General features: G+C 52.1%; 2 protein-coding genes and 1 long non-coding RNA gene across 4 annotated transcripts; 2 read left to right on the top strand and 1 right to left on the bottom strand.

The window, feature by feature from the left end:
- Positions 1–1,920: 1,920 nt before the first annotated feature.
- On the top strand, positions 1,921–4,434 carry HOXA2 (homeobox A2). Its single transcript, XM_086742574.1, has 2 exons — positions 1,921–2,731; positions 3,478–4,434. The coding sequence occupies exons 1-2, from the start codon at positions 2,350–2,352 to the stop codon at positions 4,224–4,226; spliced, it is 1,131 nt and encodes a 376-aa protein (XP_086598700.1). The 5' UTR covers positions 1,921–2,349; the 3' UTR covers positions 4,227–4,434.
- A 446-nt stretch (positions 4,435–4,880) lies between these two features.
- LOC147601631 (uncharacterized) lies at positions 4,881–8,721 on the bottom strand. Of its 2 annotated transcripts, XR_015257782.1 has the most exons (3): positions 8,511–8,721; positions 6,931–7,182; positions 4,881–6,235 (listed from the first exon to the last, which is right to left on the bottom strand). It is a non-coding gene; the product is annotated as an uncharacterized LOC147601631 (long non-coding RNA). The 2 variants fall into 2 exon arrangements; XR_015257781.1 differs by having other exon boundaries at positions 4,881–7,182.
- A 174-nt stretch (positions 8,722–8,895) lies between these two features.
- On the top strand, positions 8,896–11,379 carry HOXA1 (homeobox A1). Its single transcript, XM_086741672.1, has 2 exons — positions 8,896–9,566; positions 9,981–11,379. Exons 1-2 carry the CDS (start codon positions 8,948–8,950, stop codon positions 10,334–10,336), a joined length of 975 nt encoding a protein of 324 aa, XP_086597798.1. The 5' UTR covers positions 8,896–8,947; the 3' UTR covers positions 10,337–11,379.
- The last annotated feature ends 4,368 nt before the right edge of the window (positions 11,380–15,747 follow it).

Here is a 15,747-nt window from a genome sequence, read left to right as displayed (position 1 = left end):
GCAGCTTTTTTCCTTGTTTACTTGCGTTTCTTGCTCTGCCTCTTTTCTCGGCCACATTTGATCTCGGAAAGAGCAAGAAGCTTTAAATGTGTTCTTAAGGGCCAGTAGCTGTCAAACCTTTTGGCGGCCAAGATTGATCGCGCGCAGACACCACCAGAGCTTTGTTTGGACTAAAAGCAAGAAAATTAAACCCCTTGCATTTTCCAACAGCATCGATATTTGTAAGGCATCCCTTTTGAGGGATTAAATGACAAGTCTCGTTCTATATTTTATTTAAACAAGCAACCACCAAAAAGCCCATTTAAAGCCTCCCAGCCCCTCCCCTCCCCCTCTCTCCAATGCCTTCGCAGATATGCTACATCTTGTGGGTGCATTAACTTAAAACCGATTTTTAAAATGCACTTCGTGCAGTCTGGATGCAGACTGATCCGCTGAGTACTTGAGGTCTTTTTTTTTCCTCCTTCTTTTTCTTCTTCTCCTTTTTTTTTTCCTTTTTAATTACAGAGAGGCTTGCCGACCCCCCCCCCCTTTTTTTTTTTTTTTTTTTTTTTTTGGCAACTCCGAAAATAAAGCGAGGCAGCACCGCACCGGGCTGGCGATGGTCCCTGGTTCCTGGAGGACGCGAAGAGCGGCTCGGAAGCGTCTTACCCTCCCGGCCTCTCGGCGCCCCCCAACCCACCAGGCACCCGGGGGCTCCGTGGGAAGGTGACCCCCGTCCGGGCTGCCCGGGGCGGCTGCGACCGTAGGATTCATCAGGCTGGTGGCTGTGGCCCATCATTGTCATCGCTCTCCCGCTCGCCTCAATCTGGTTGGAAAATTGTGTCCAAAGCATCCAAATTCGGAACTCGCCTCGACCTGGCAGGGGCGACTGGAGTCGGCGGCGGCGGGAGCCAAGCGTCGGAGGCGAGTGCCCGCTCTCGAGTCACAACCCCACCGCAATTTCTCTGTGCCTGGCCCCGGAAAAACAAACCCGCTACCAGCCCATTATATTTCCTAGTAATCGAAAATACTCACCAGACCCAGCCTACTATGGTTATTAAGCAAATTATGCCAGCAGACGGGAGTATCTTTTGCAAGCTAAGGCAGAGGATTTGGGTTGTTTGGTTTTTTTTTGTTTGGCTTTTTTTTTTTTTTTTTTTTTTTTTTTTTTTAAAGAGGCAACAGCCAGACGCGTTTTGCAGTCTCACGATTTGGCTCTCCCAGAGAGGTATTCCTAGGGTTATGTTTTACGCTCCAATCCCGGAAAGCCAACTGGAGAGGGAAGTCATGAAGCGCAAGGGCTGCTGCCTATGTGACTCTTCCCCTAGAAGCAAGGTTGCTGAGGAAGATCCTGTTAAACAATGGCTCGGCACCGGCGGCCAATTGTTCTCCGTACTGTACAATCGATAGCCACCAAAAAAAAAAAAAAAGAAAATAAAAGAAAAGAAAATTAAAAGGGGGAAAAGGAAAAAAAAAAAGGAAGAAAAAAAAAGAGGAAAAAGAAAGCAAAAAGGAAACAAACAATAATAATAATTTTTAAAAAGCAAAGGAGAACGAGCTCATCGAGGGTGAATCGGGAAGGAGAAACTAGTTTTGGGGGAAGTGTTATTCCTAGGAAAAAATCAAGAGCCTTCTGCTTCAGACTCCTGCCTGCGTGCAACTTCTTATGCAAGGGCCTGGCTGTGTCAAAACTTTGAAGATTAATGGATTACTTTGTTAATGACTCAAGGCGTCAGATTGAGGTGCTTAAATGATTTGTGAGGTGCAAAGCGTTTTCCTGACAGTCCCAAACAATGAGGGAAGAGTGTGCGGGTGGAGGCGAGGGAGGCAGCAGGCTGCAGGACAAGCAGCCACACACACACACACTACGCTCACACACACACACACACTCACAGAAACACATCCACGGACACGCACCCTCCCTGCTCCCACTCCCTCCCCGATCATTTCAGATTAGGACACCGAGGGGATAGATACTCGAGATATCGTTTCCCTCTTTAAAAAAAAAAAGTGTAAATAAAGCCTTTCTGGCCCCCAATGAGGCGTTCCTTCCCGACTTTTTTGGATCAATCAAACAGACAGTGGCTTCTTTTGATTAAAGCCCAAATTGTCATTGGGCAGAGGCAATCATGTGACAGCCAATTCGGTCCAATTTCAACCTTGTCTCCATGAATTCAATAGTTTAATAGTAGCACGGTCCCCATACGGCTGTAATCAGTGAATTAGAAAAAAAAAAAAACCCACCCCACCAGCAATCTTCTATGCTGGATTTTTTTTCTCCTCTCCTTTTTCCTGGGCCTTCCCCCCACCCCCCGCGCCCCCTGAATCCGAGGGAACTTTTTTCTCCGCGGGGGCTGCCAGTGGAAGGCCATGAATTTCGCATTTGAGCGAGAGATCGGTTTTATCAATAGCCAGCCATCGCTTGCTGAGTGCCTGACATCTTTTCCCCCTGTCGGTGATACATTTCAAAGTTCATCAATCAAGAACTCGACGCTTTCACACTCGACACTGATTCCTCCTCCTTTCGAGCAGACCATCCCCAGCCTGAACCCCGGCAGCCACCCTCGCCATAGCGGCGGCGGTCGCCCCAAGGCGAGTCCCCGTGGCCGCAGCGGCAGCCCCGGCCCCGCCGGCCCCCCGCCGCCCCCGGAGTACCCCTGGATGAAAGAGAAAAAGGCTTCCAAGCGATCCGCCCTGCCGCCCGCCTCGGCCTCCGCCTCAGCCGCCGGACCTGCCTGCCTCAGCCACAAAGGTCAGTCCAAAAAACTCGCCGCCGGCCCCGTCGGGGCCGCTGGTTTTTTTTTTATTATTATTATTATTAAAAAAAAAAAACATTAAATTTTGGCTCCCCGGGTCTCCCCCGTGCTTCGCAGGGGGACGAGGCGGAGGGACGGGCGGGCGGGGAGGACGGAGCTGGCGGGGCTCTCCGGAAAGCCAAACTTTTTCCCCCCAAACTTGCCTAATGCGGGATGATTTATTTGAGTTGGAGCTGACCTCTCCCTCGTCTCGCCGTCCCAGAGTCGGGATATTTGACAGTAATGAAGAGTGATAGATTGCTCCCGCTCAGCTAAGCAGCTGATGCATTAATTATAAATTGCGGTATGGCTAATATAAAGTTTGCTCCGGCGTGGGGAGGTTTGGGGAGCTGGAGGCAGGCGTTTTGCCGAGGGGGCTGAGGGGCGCGCAACGCCGGGTGCTCAGAAGCGCAGCACAATGGGTTTGCTGCATCCAGGGGCGGCCATTTTGTTGCAGTTGCTATTTTATGCTGTGTGGACATATAGATATAGACACATACGTGCAGGGAGAGGGCTCCCCCCCACCGCTTCCACCTCCTCCCCCCGGAATGTGATATGCTCGGGTGCTGAAATTCAAACCGTGCCGTTCTCTGTTTTGTGTGTGCCAGCTGTGGGTTTGCCCTCGCCATGGTGCTTTGGGGTGCATGTGGTGGTGGTGGTGGTGTTCTTCTTCTTCTTTTTTTTTCTTTTTCTTTTTTAACAGACCCCCTTGAAATCCCCGATAGTGGTAGCAGTGGATCTAGGCGGCTGAGGACGGCTTACACCAACACACAGCTTTTGGAGCTAGAGAAAGAATTTCATTTCAACAAGTATCTCTGTAGACCAAGGAGGGTGGAGATTGCAGCCTTGCTGGATCTGACTGAGAGACAAGTCAAAGTCTGGTTCCAGAACAGGAGGATGAAGCACAAGAGGCAGACCCAGTGCAAGGAGAACCAGAACAGCGAGGGGAAATTTAAGGGCCTAGAGGACCCCGAGAAAGCGGCGGAGGAGGAGGAGGAGGAAGAGAAATCCCTCTTTGAGCAAGCCCTCAGCAACGTCTCCGGTGCTCTCTTGGAGCGGGAAGGCTACGCTTTCCAGCAGAATGCCCTCTCCCAGCAGCAGGCGCAGAATGCGCACAATGGCGAGTCCCAAACTTTCCCCGTTTCGCCTTTAACGAGCAATGAGAAAAATCTGAAACATTTTCAACATCAGTCACCCACTGTTCAAAACTGCCTCTCAACAATGGCCCAGAACTGTGCAGCTGGCCTGAACAATGACAGTCCTGAGGCCCTAGATGTCCCTTCTTTACAGGACTTTAACGTTTTCTCCACAGATTCCTGCCTACAGCTTTCAGATGCAGTTTCCCCCAGTTTGCCAGGATCTCTGGACAGTCCCGTAGATATTTCTGCTGACAGTTTTGACTTTTTTACAGACACACTCACTACAATTGACTTGCAGCATCTGAATTACTGAGAAATTAAAGGCCTCCTCTCCAAGGGTCCTGCTTTCTCCTCCTTATTCTTCTTCTTTATTTTTTTCCCCTGTGAATTAATTACTTCCCTCCCCCTTTCATTTCCTGGTCAGTATTTTCTGTTTGTTACCTCCCTCTGCTGTGCCGTTTTGCTGTTTCTTACAAAGTTTTAGTTGTGTTCAATTTTAACCTAGTCATATTCTAGGTCCTTTTACGAAAGCAATATATGAGGTCTGTAAGAAAGTGATCATATAAGAATTGTATCTTCACTTTCTTTTTATTTTTGTATTGCATTAGGATGCGTTGTCATAAGTATTTTTTGTAGAATAAATTCTTGTTTGCTACAAGGAGCTTTCTCTTTTTTTTTCCTTGCTCTTTCTCCCTCTCTCTTTCTTTCTCCTTTCAAGACTGATAACATGACAGGTATCTCTCCCCTTCCCCTCTAGTCCTAATTTACTAATAATCAAAATCCAACAATCTAACTACAGGCTTTCCCCTTTTGGCAATTTAGGACATTTATTAGAGAGGAAAAACACGTTAAAATTCTTTATTGCAAGTGTTATCAGAAGGAAAAAAAAAAACAACAAACACAAAACCAAACAACAACAAAAACCCAACCAACATACCAAAGAAACTAAATCAATTCACAGCTTAGATGGAGACTTCTTCCTTTTAATGTGTAAACGTGGCATCGTATCTCAGTGAGGATACAAAGCTTGAAAATGCTGAGCTGTAACAAAAGCACTAAAGAGCACTTTCTCTGTTACAGTTCTCTGTTACAGGCAAAACACAAGAGAAACTCAGTAGGATAAGCGTCTCCTGCAGAAACTAGCCTGTTACATACACGGAAGGCTTTTTTTTTTTTGCTTTTTTTTTTTTTTTAATAATCCTGTTTTTCTAGAAAGTAGTGCTTAGCAGCCAGCAAGCTGTTTCAGGAAGTGTATCTTTAAAAATATCAGAGCTCACAGAGAATGCGCTTGGTTCCTTCTCACACACTGAGCGGTCCAATAAATCAGCCCTGGAAGGAGAGGAGATGGAGAAGTTAGCGTCTATGAAACCAAAAGGGTGGGAGAAACACAGAGGAGAAAAAAAAAAACACATTTAGGAAGGAATCAGCCCCTCCGGTAGGTCCTTTTGAGGGGCAGTGCGGGCGCCACAGCGGAATAGATTTATTTTCTGTTTAAACCTTCTTACGGGGCGAAGGACTGATAACGAAAAGGGGAAACTCTGACTTTAAAGTTAGAATTTCCTCGGGGCTCCCCACTCTCTGCTGGCGGCAGCAAAGATGGGCTTTCAGAAATCCTCACCAAATCGCCTGCCACCCGGCTAGCGACGTCGCCGCCCCCCAAAACCGGAGGGTGAGCCCCGTAACTTCGGGCTACAACCGAGCAACAGATGCCAGCGGGGCTCTCCCGCTCCGGGGCCGGGGAGTCCCGGGCGGGTGCGATCGCGGCTCCCCGTGTGCGTGGGAGTGCGTGTGAGGGAGTGCGTGTGGTTGCATGACACGGGCGACTGGGGGGTTTGTGGCCGTGGGTCAGCTGCCGGCCCGTACGAGGAGTGCTGTCTCCCAGCCCTGCAACACGTTGTGGAGCTGGGCTGCGTGGGTTATAGCTGGAAGGGCTGAACGCGATTCTTCCGAAAGTCATAAATCAAACTCTTTCTATGAATGAGGATGTCATCAAAGAGATCAATTGCAGGAACACATGCACAAATAAAAATCCTCTTACGTATTTGCCGGGGCTGGGGATCCCCGTCTAAAACCATTAAGTGAGAAGGCGTTTAGTCATAATTCATTTTTATTGCTCTTTTAAAACAACAGCTTGGCTGAGCTGCGGACGCGGTGAAACCTCGGCTTTTTGTCCTTCTCTCCTCTCCAGCCCTGTCCCTGCGGAAAGCGAGCAGCCTCACCGGCATTTTAACTCCTCTGCCACTGGGTTAAACTGGACTACAACGTGGACGGACTGGCTGGGCTTTCTTTTGTGCCCAGATTTCTGGATGCTGCCTGACAACGCTTATTAAATTAAAAAAAAAAAAAAAGAAAAGAAAAAAAGAAAATACAAGAAATACAAGATTTAAACTTATCGCAAACTCCATTTAAATAAATAGGGGGACTCAGAGAGCAGAAGTCACCCCCGAGCCCCCCCCGGTGAGCCCTGGGGCCACAGCTGGGCCACACTCCCACGGAAAAGCCTAAAGGCCGAGATCGCCCCCCCGACCCCAGTCCCGGGGCAGGAAACGGGGAGCAGAGCCGCGGAGGGACTCGGAGGGGCCGGGCTGGCCTGCGGGCAGAGGGAAGGGGAGGGGTGGGGGGGTCCTCTTTGCTCCGGCCCTTCTCATAATGTTGCCCCTATGCATAGCAGAGGCAGCAAAGCCCAGTCGGAGAGACAAAGCAACAAAAGAGACAATGGCACGAAAAAGCGGGAGAAAAAAAAAAGGATTTCAGGACTCTGGAGACTGTAAGAGAGGTGATGTGATTCGGCGGAATTTACGCATAAAAGGGATCTATTTATAGTAAAATATACTTTTTTTTTTTCTTGGCTGGCTGGAAAAGCACTGAGAAGATGCCAGCGCTTGCGTTAGTAAACAGTCTCAGCGGCCTGCCCTTTTTTCCTCTGCCTTATGCAGCATTTATCCCAACTGGTTTGCAAGAATGAAGTAAATGTGTTTACGGCCGTAACCACAGCCAAAATTGGTCCGGTGTAATACCGTAAGCGTCTCTGGAGTGTTGTTGCTCTTGTCCTCCACCCCGCTTCCCTGGAGTTTAAGAAACGGAGCCATTCCAAGAGGGCCCTTAACCATCCGTGCTTGCGCAGTAAATCAGAACAAATGGAGATGCTGAGGGCATGCGGATAGACGGGTGCTGGGGAGAACAGCTCTTCGATTTTAGCTGGCAGCAGAGAGGCCGTGGAGGTGGCGTGGGATAAGAGCTGACACAACGGCAGCAGGAGAGCTTTGCACCTGGGAGAGGATGCTGTGGTTCATATGGGAGGGAGGAGCTTGAGGGTTCGGGCGTGTGTTGGTGAGCAGGGAGAGGCGGGGGGGTAGAAGAACCTTTTGGGTTTCAAAACAAGCAAGGACCGAGCGCGAGAACAGAGGGACGTAGGAGGCGGCTGGAAATGCACCTGCAGCAAGAGAGGGGGCAGCGCAAGAAGCAGAGGAACATGACCTTCCATCCACCCCCGAGGTCAACGTTTCGCAGGACGCCTCTCTGCAGCGTGGCGGTGCCGTCCCCTCCCTGCAGACGGCTGGGTGTCTTAAACGGGCGGGTGCCCGGCCTTTACCTCCGTTTTTCCTTTTCCGCATACGTAAACCGAACCTGAGGTAGCAACCCACATCCCACCGCCCTCTCTTCTCTATCCACGGACTCTTTTTTTTTTTTTTTTTCCCGTGGGGGTGGGGAGGGGCAGGTCTGAGTCGATGCTCAGCGCGGTTCCCAAGGGTCCTGGGGCTACTCCGCCACTGGCCATCTGCCACCTCCCGCCACTGCCGGCCCGGGTGGCGGAGCGCAGGGACAAAGGGACCGGGGCGGTGAGTCCTGTGCCTCCCGCCGCTTCCCTGCCCCTGCTCCGGGCCGCCTCCTCGGGCCGCCGTGCTGCGACCCGTGGCACCCTGGGCAGCCTCTCCCGGCCCCGGTCCCAGGGTGGGCGTCAGCGGCGCTGCGGGGAACTCAGCAGATGGGCTGCGGAGCCCGCAGGCCTCCGCCCCACCATCCGTCCCCCTGCCCTCGGCTCCTCCTCCCCTACCCCGGCCCCGGGGCTGGCGAGGGTGAGGCCGGCGGAGGTGCGGGGGGAGCAGGGATGCGGGCCCGGGAAAGCACAATGGCCGTCAGTCCCAAAAGCGACTCATTTCCATGCTAATGCCTGCGGCCGCCTGGTGATGCGGCTGGACAAGCCCCTTTAACTCTTGGCGTCGCGTCGCGCTGGGGCTGCTGCAGGGCAGGAGCAGCGAGATGCCTCGGCCCCGTCCCCATCCCATCTCCATCCCCACCCTCATCCCATCCCCATCCATATCCTCGGCCTCATCCCTGTTCTCCGCTTTATCCTTATTCTCGTCCCCGTAACAGTCCCCAATCACATCCACGGTCCCATCCTCATCCCCGTCCCCAGGGCTGATGCTCTGGGTGCTGCCCCGGCTGCCCTCCCCTCAGCCTCCTATCCCGGATCCAGCCGCTACCCCCCACCCGCCGCCCTGGCTGGGGGATGTGGGACGGCGGAGATGCTCAGCCCCGGCCTGACAGCCCCAACAGCAGGGGAAGCTCCGGGGCACCTGGCTGCAGCAGCACTCACCCTGGAGGGGACGGCCAGTGGGGCTCCGCGGGTCGGGCGCAGCCGCAGGGTCTCTCCTGCCTTTTCCTCTCTCAGCCGGCGGGCGGGACCCCGGCGGTAGCGACAGAGGGGCGACATCCTCCCACCCCTCCCCCCTTCCGCCCCTTGGGGTGGGGGGGCGCCGCCGCCGCCCTGCCCCGCCACGCCGTGCTGTGCCGTGCCGCGCCGTCGGAGCGCTCGGCGTTTAAATGCCCCCGACGCGGAGATCTATCAGCGGCAGGAGCCGGGAAAGTCCCGCAGGCGCAGCAGCCATTGGCTGCCGCCCCCCACGTGCCTGCCCGCTGCCGGTACCTTCGTGTCATTTTCCTGCCGGCCCCATGGAGGAAGTGGGAAAAGTTGTCGCGGCCCCGCCGGAGGCTGAAGACCCGGTGGCGGCGTGACAGAGGGACGCGGCGAGGATGAGCTCCTTCCTCGAGTATCCGCCCTCGCTCCTCGGCGGAGAGGCAGGCGGCTGCGCCCCCCGCGCCTACCACCCTGACCACGGGATTACAACTTTTCAGCCCTGCGCCGTCAGCGCCGGCAGCTGCAGCGGGGAGGACCGCTTCCTGACCGGCCGTGGGGTACCAGTCAGCCCCCACCGCCACCACCACCCCCACCATCCCCCGGCCCAGCCCGCTGCCTACCAGCACCACGGCGGCCTGGGGGTGTCCTACGCCCACCCCGGCTGCGGCCCGACCTACGGCGCCCAGGGCTTCGGACCGCCGTACGGCCCCTACCCCCTCGGGCAGGACACGGAGCTGGGGGGCGGCTTCCCTCCCTGCGCTCCCGCCGTGTATTCGGGGAGCATTTCCTCCTCCGCCGCCGCCGCGCAACACCCGCACCAGGGCTACGCCGGGGGTCCAGCCCAATACGTGCCTCCCCCCTACGGGCAGGAGCAGCAGAGCCTGCCCCTGGGCACCTACAGCCATGCCCTGTCTCCCCTCCACCGGGAAAACCCCCGCTCCCCCTCCGCCGAGACCTCGCCGCCGGCGCAAACCTTCGACTGGATGAAAGTGAAAAGAAATCCACCCAAAACAGGTCAGTGGCCGGCGGGAGGGCCGGGGCTGCTTCTCTTTCCCTCTCTTTCTCTCTCTGTCTGCTGTGGGTGCGGGGAACGCGGGGCTGGTGGGGCGGCCCGCACCCTCGGGAGCAGCGGCAACCGTCTTGCCCTCCGAGCTGGAAGCCGGCGCCGCTTCTTCCCCACTCCCCGCCTCTCCCGCGGTCATATTTCTCGTAATTCATAAACCACTTATCAAGTTTCCTCTGACACGAGAGGCTGACTCTGGTTTAGCACCTCGCACTCCATCACTCACCCCGACGGGGCTTCCCTCATCCCCCTCCACTTTATCCTAAGAAGTTCTTGCTCCCTATCTCTTGGCCGGTGTGGACATATTGATTACGTGGACGATAAATCATTTGCGCTTTACCTAACCACCGCGTGTCCCCTGGCAGGCAAAGCTGGCGAGTACGGCTTCGTGGGGCAGCCCAACACCGTCAGAACTAACTTCACCACCAAGCAGCTCACCGAGCTGGAGAAGGAGTTTCATTTCAACAAGTACCTGACCAGGGCCAGGCGGGTGGAAATCGCAGCCTCCCTCCAGCTCAACGAGACGCAGGTGAAGATTTGGTTCCAGAACCGGCGGATGAAGCAAAAGAAACGGGAAAAAGAGGGTCTGCTGCCTATCTCCCCCGCCACCCCCACGGGCTGCGAGGAGAAGGCTGAGGACTCCTCGGAGAAGTCCTGCTCCTCGCCCTGCACCCCCTCGCCTGCCTCCTCTGCCTCCGACACCCTCCCTGCCTCCAACTGAGACCCGACGGCCGCCAAGTTCCCCTCCAGCCACTGCCGTTATAGTATCGGTCCCTCGGTCAGTCTCCCCGAGAGGTCCTGGCCCCCCCAACTCCCGCCCCTCCCCGGCGCCTGGGTGCCAAGGGGTTTTCTTTCGCCCTCCCCTACCCCCCGACCCTTTCTGCCAGAGGAGCTGTGTCGGCTCACGCACAGGGGTTCTCCCTCCTCCGCTGCAAGGACACTCCTCCGAGTTTTCCCCGAGTGAAAGACAGGTGACCTAGGGTACATAACCTTACGGAGAGATGCACTATTGCGAGTGTTTACACGACTTACAGGACGTTCATCCCCTTAATTTAATGTATTCTTCGTTCGTGTCTATGAGTTTGTTGCTTGTAAATACTTTGTCCGAGAGATTTATCTTTTTACAGATTTTTCTAGAACCGACGTTTCGATTATCAGGTTAAGCAGGGTGAGCGCATTCACCAAACTGGATCCACTTTTATATCGGTAAAGCTGACGACCTTATCAAGTAAACGTCTTAAGCTCAAGCAGATACCTCAAAAAAAAAAAAAAAAAAAAAAAAAAGAAAGAAAGAAGAAAAAAAAAGTAAAAAAAAAAAGTAGCGCTATTTCTTTCAATGTGACAAACAAGGCTTCGATTGCACTAGGTTTTGTAAACCTTACCCGGTGTGCTTGCCCACCCTCCTTTCACCCCCCTCCCGCCCTCTCCCAACCCCTCCCCGAAAGCTGTGCTGGACTGTACTCAAGCGAAGGGTATAACTGTCCAAAAAGACCTCACCTTTTCCTATTTTCGTATTAAGCCCCCTTTAGACTCGATGTCTTTTCAACCTACTCGTGAATGTGACGAATGGCCAAATGAATGTATAATTTCTGTGGTTGGTGTCCGGACCATTGCATGCCGCGCCGTGCTTTGCTGTACTCGCGGGTACACTGAGTTCTATCAGTTGTCGTGTGTGAACGAAATGTCCTCCTGATTTTCTGTACAATCATGAAAGGCTCTGGGATTCCGCCGGTGATGGAAGCCAGGGCAGGATTTACGGGTCCTTATAATGTCTGTAATAAATATATTCCACTTTCAGGTAGCCCTAGTCTGCCTACCTTTGTGTGACGTCAGCGCTGAGTCACAGGCCGGGCTCAGCGGTTTCGTTTCCCTTATTTTCTGCTGCTGAGGCCTTTCCAAGGGGGAAAGGGAGGAAGAGTCTCCCGACGTTACTTCTCATGCGTTGTTTCGCCGGGGTCAGAGCTCTGGCTGCCCTTCCTTTCCTATGCTCAAATATTTTTTTTTTTTTTAAAGAAAATATAAGGCCCTCCTCCGTAACTGGGAGGAATTTATTATCCACATCGATTTCCGAAGCGCAAACACGAGAACTTCCTGGGTCAAGTGCTAACCTTTTCACCTCGGGCTGGATGCTGACACTCACCTAAACAGAGCACCCTTCAAAAGCAAAGCCTGTCTTCGGCCAGTCTCTCCTCACATGGCAGGCCCCTCGCCAAGGGCTGCACATTTAATTAGCCCGGGCAATAAACTGGTCCCCTCCTCGCCCCCCCCCCCTCCCCAGGCTGCCATCCTCGATGGGTCCCAAGGTGGGAGATGGCTGCCAGGTGCTTGGCAATGTGCTGCTGGCATTAACCCCAGCCCATTCCCCACCACCTTGTTTTTTTTTTTTTATTTTTCGGGAAAAAGTGTAAATTTTCTCAGGTAAATATCAGCAGATCTCAAAGAGGTGGCAAATAAAGAGCGGGTCGAGGTTTGGGGGGCGTGTGGGGAGAAACCGGGTGGCAGGAGTGGTGACGGGGACGGGGGGTGTCTCAGGTCACTGCTGCCTCTCGGCTTTCAGCCCAAACACGGGGGACGTCTCCTTCACCCGATCCGGCTGCGGGCGGAGCACTCCCGGGCTTCTCCCGGGACCAGGCGCGCCCGTCCAGGCTCGGCTTTGCGGGATCTGCAGAGAAATCAACGAAATTTCTTTCACTTCGGTGTCAAAAGAGACAAGCACTGATTTGCAAGGAGCGGCGGCCATATCAAGAGCCGAGCTATCTGCAAGGGAGCGGGGCTGTCTCCAAAGGCTCCCACCCGTGCCTCTATTTCTTTCATTTCCTCGCCTGCCCTATACTTTACCTTTTGTTTATTAGTGTAAAGCCACAAAGCAAAACAGATGGCCTTCTTCCAGCCACTTGGATGTGCTAAAGTGGCATTTGCATGCCAATGAGGGCATTTCAATATCGAAATCTGGATCTAAACATTGCTGGAATCCGGATCTGCAACCCGGCTCCCCCGGTGTTGACTCAAATGTGTTAGAAAGAGTGGCCATAAATTATAGCCTAAATACGAGAGGCAAGACACTTGTCAGCGAGTCAATCTGCCGTCAGCGATTCATCGGCAAAGAATCCCGTCTCCTTCCAAGCCCAAACTCCGGCTTATTTCTCTTTAAAAAATAAATAATAATAAAAAAATTTACCACTTCCCCCCCCAGCCCAGATCGATTTCAAACAAAGACACCCCAAACCTCTCGATTCTTACTGATTTTGCTAGCCTTGTTGTTACTATTTCGATGCGATCAACCTTTCGGGTCAGGGGATGTGGGGAAGAGGAGTGAAAATCTCTAGCTTAGTTCCTACCGCGAAAATATCACTAAAAAAACACAACAAAAAAAAACCAAAACCACAGCGCGCTTTAGCCTGATAGAGACACTCATTTGCCCTTCGGGTCTTAAGGATCCTTTTATTTTTACACCTTTTAAATTTATTTTAATTTTTCTCGGGGGAAAAAAACGAAGGGAAAAAAAAACACACCAAAAAAAGTCAACCTAAACCTCGTCCAAATGTCAAACGGAGTTTAGCATCTTCCTATCATACTTTAAGGCCATTTCTGCAGTTCACCTTTAAAGTTTACTTTTGGAGGCTATTGAGATGCTTTGGTGTTTTCCTCTGGGGCAATCAGATTGAAACCGATCAATATTTACTCAGTCTGAAAGGGCTGTTGAAAAGCCAGCTAACAACAAACTGCTTAGCTGCTCTCCTCTCTTTAATCTCAGGTTCACCGAAAGTTCAAGCAGAAATGAATTCGGTGATGGGTCACTTTAGAATAAGTCCCAGTGGTTAATCTCCCAGCCTTGGTAAAGGCAACAATTACAGAGCCATCCCTCTCCCGCTCTCCTTCTCGCTGTCTCCCCGGCAGCGGCGACTTTCCTCTCGGTTTTGCCCAGCAGTTTTAACTAAATCTTAAAATTTTTCTTTTTATTTTATTTTTTTTCCCTTATTTATTTATTTATTTATGTATCTATCTATTTTTCCTCGGAGACGGCAAAACCTCAGCATCTCCCCCGCGCCCGCGCTGCAGCCGGCGCCGCGGGTACCGGAGATGCGGGAAACAAACCCTTCTGCAAGGCATCCAGCGTTTTGCAGGGGCAGGGGAGTCCGGGGGGAAAGGGAGGGATGCTCGGGGCTTGTTTTCAGGGACGAGGGGCGGCGGGGGATGTGGCCGGCAGCTGGAGATGCGGGGGGAACCGTGGGGCTGTGTTCCCTGCTCCAGCTTTTTTTAGGGGAACAGAGCAGAGAGAAATCTGGCAACACGCGATGGACGTGGCTGCTAATTGCAGGGACTCTTCAAAGGGCAAAGTTCACGTAATCACTGCATAAATGCATGCTGAACAGGGATGTATTAGCACCTCTCTAATGGCAATAGACCCGTGCGGGTTTCCACCCGCAAAGTGGGACCCCCCGCCCAGGCACTGTCGGGAGACCCCGGGCACGAAAGGCGACGAGCTGCTGTCCGGGCCCCCGGGAGGCTCCGGCCCGGTCCGGAACCGGGGCTGCCCCCGGGAGAGGCCGCTCCCCACCCGCGGCACGGCGGGGAGGAGGGGGCTGTCTTTTTTTTTTTTTTTTTTTTTTCCTGGGGGGAAAAAGAATCGTTCTGGAACATTTTTTTTTTTTTTTTCTCCTAAGCTTATGAACAGTATCTCTTGTCTGTTTTCCTCTAGCAGTTAGTTCTGTGCGACGGCAGTAAACTGCTAACCACAAAAAGGGAATGCAGAAATAATAAGATAAATGCTAAATTAATAAATAGCACCATAATATTATTTTACAAATATTTATTTATTTATTTATTTTCTTTCCTTCTTCTTTTTTTCTTCTTCTCTTTCTTTCTCACTCACTTTTCCTCCCTTTCTCTCCCTCTTTCTCTCTCCCTTTTCCCTTTCTCCCTTTCCAAGGCAAACATTCCTTTTCTCCCCCAGGCATGCTACTTGGCGGACTTTCACTGTTAACATTATTCTTTTATGGTTTATGTGTCATAAAATATTACAGGTCACAGTTACTCCTGTTTCAGGCTCAGAAAGACCATTTAAATCCATGGGAGCTCTAGAGAAAATAAATCTTCCCTTGTGCCTAAGAATTTGGGGGCAAACTTTGTTGATTTTGATCATGCAAGGAGTCCTACTTGCCATATAACTTCAAAAGGATTACACATTTCAGTAACATGAGCAGAAACTGGCCCGGAAAAATGCTTCCGCGCTATTTTTTTTATAAGGCAGTGACATATTTTAAGCATTTGTTCCACAGGGAGAATGTTTCAGCCATTACTTTTACAATTATTTTGGCTTTCCGATCTGCTTTCCTTGAAAGTGTATATCTTGTAAAGTTCAGTCGGGGCTATTGATTCGTATAAAAATGTGGCCGAATAATGATCATTCTCTACTGCGACGAAGTCATTACCTAGTTCACGCCTTTTTCGTGCTGTGTTTATCAGTACAAACTCAAAGTCTTGCAAAAATCCTCCCCGTTCAAGAAACTAAAAGTGGCAAAAAGAATAAAAAGATAAAATAAAACAGAGTACAAGTCCACATGAGGGACAGCGAGAGGACGCGAAGCCAATCTCAGCCGCAAACTCCTTTGCCGATGTTCACATCGGTCTAAGATGTGGTGTAGCCAGCGGGAAGCGGAGAGATTAGGAAAATACAGGGAGTCACGGAGCGTGTCGCTCCCAACAGCTGTAGGAAGTGTCCGAGGGGTCGGGAGCAGGGGGACTCTCCCGCCCTGCCCCGGTGCCAGCCCCGCGTCCGAGAGCTGCGCGGAGGATGCTCTCCTCATCCGATATGCTCGGCTTTGAGCAGAAGTATTTACACATTTTCTAATTCCAGCCTACGTGGGGCTGTAACTCGCCTCCAGGAAAAGGAAAAAAAAAAAAAGCAATACGCTATCGATTATTAAAAAATAAAAAAGAAATAAATCCAAGGAAGTATCTACTTTGATTGAACGCTTGGCTAACGCATTTTGTAGGGATCGATTGCATTCGCAGCTGTCTTCGGGTTTGATCTTCGGGAAATGACTAATACAAGGAAAATTCGTTGTGTGCATTGTAACCACAAGGAAGCGGGGGTGCCGCTGCCGGGCAGCTCCGCGCCTCTCCGGGCCC

This window comes from Chlamydotis macqueenii, chromosome 2 (genome assembly GCF_036417535.1).
Source record: "Chlamydotis macqueenii isolate bChlMac1 chromosome 2, bChlMac1.mat, whole genome shotgun sequence".
NCBI lineage: Eukaryota > Metazoa > Chordata > Aves > Otidiformes > Otididae > Chlamydotis > Chlamydotis macqueenii.
The sequence above is the reverse complement of the archived record's forward strand: the minus strand, read 5'-3'. Positions and strand labels throughout refer to the sequence as shown.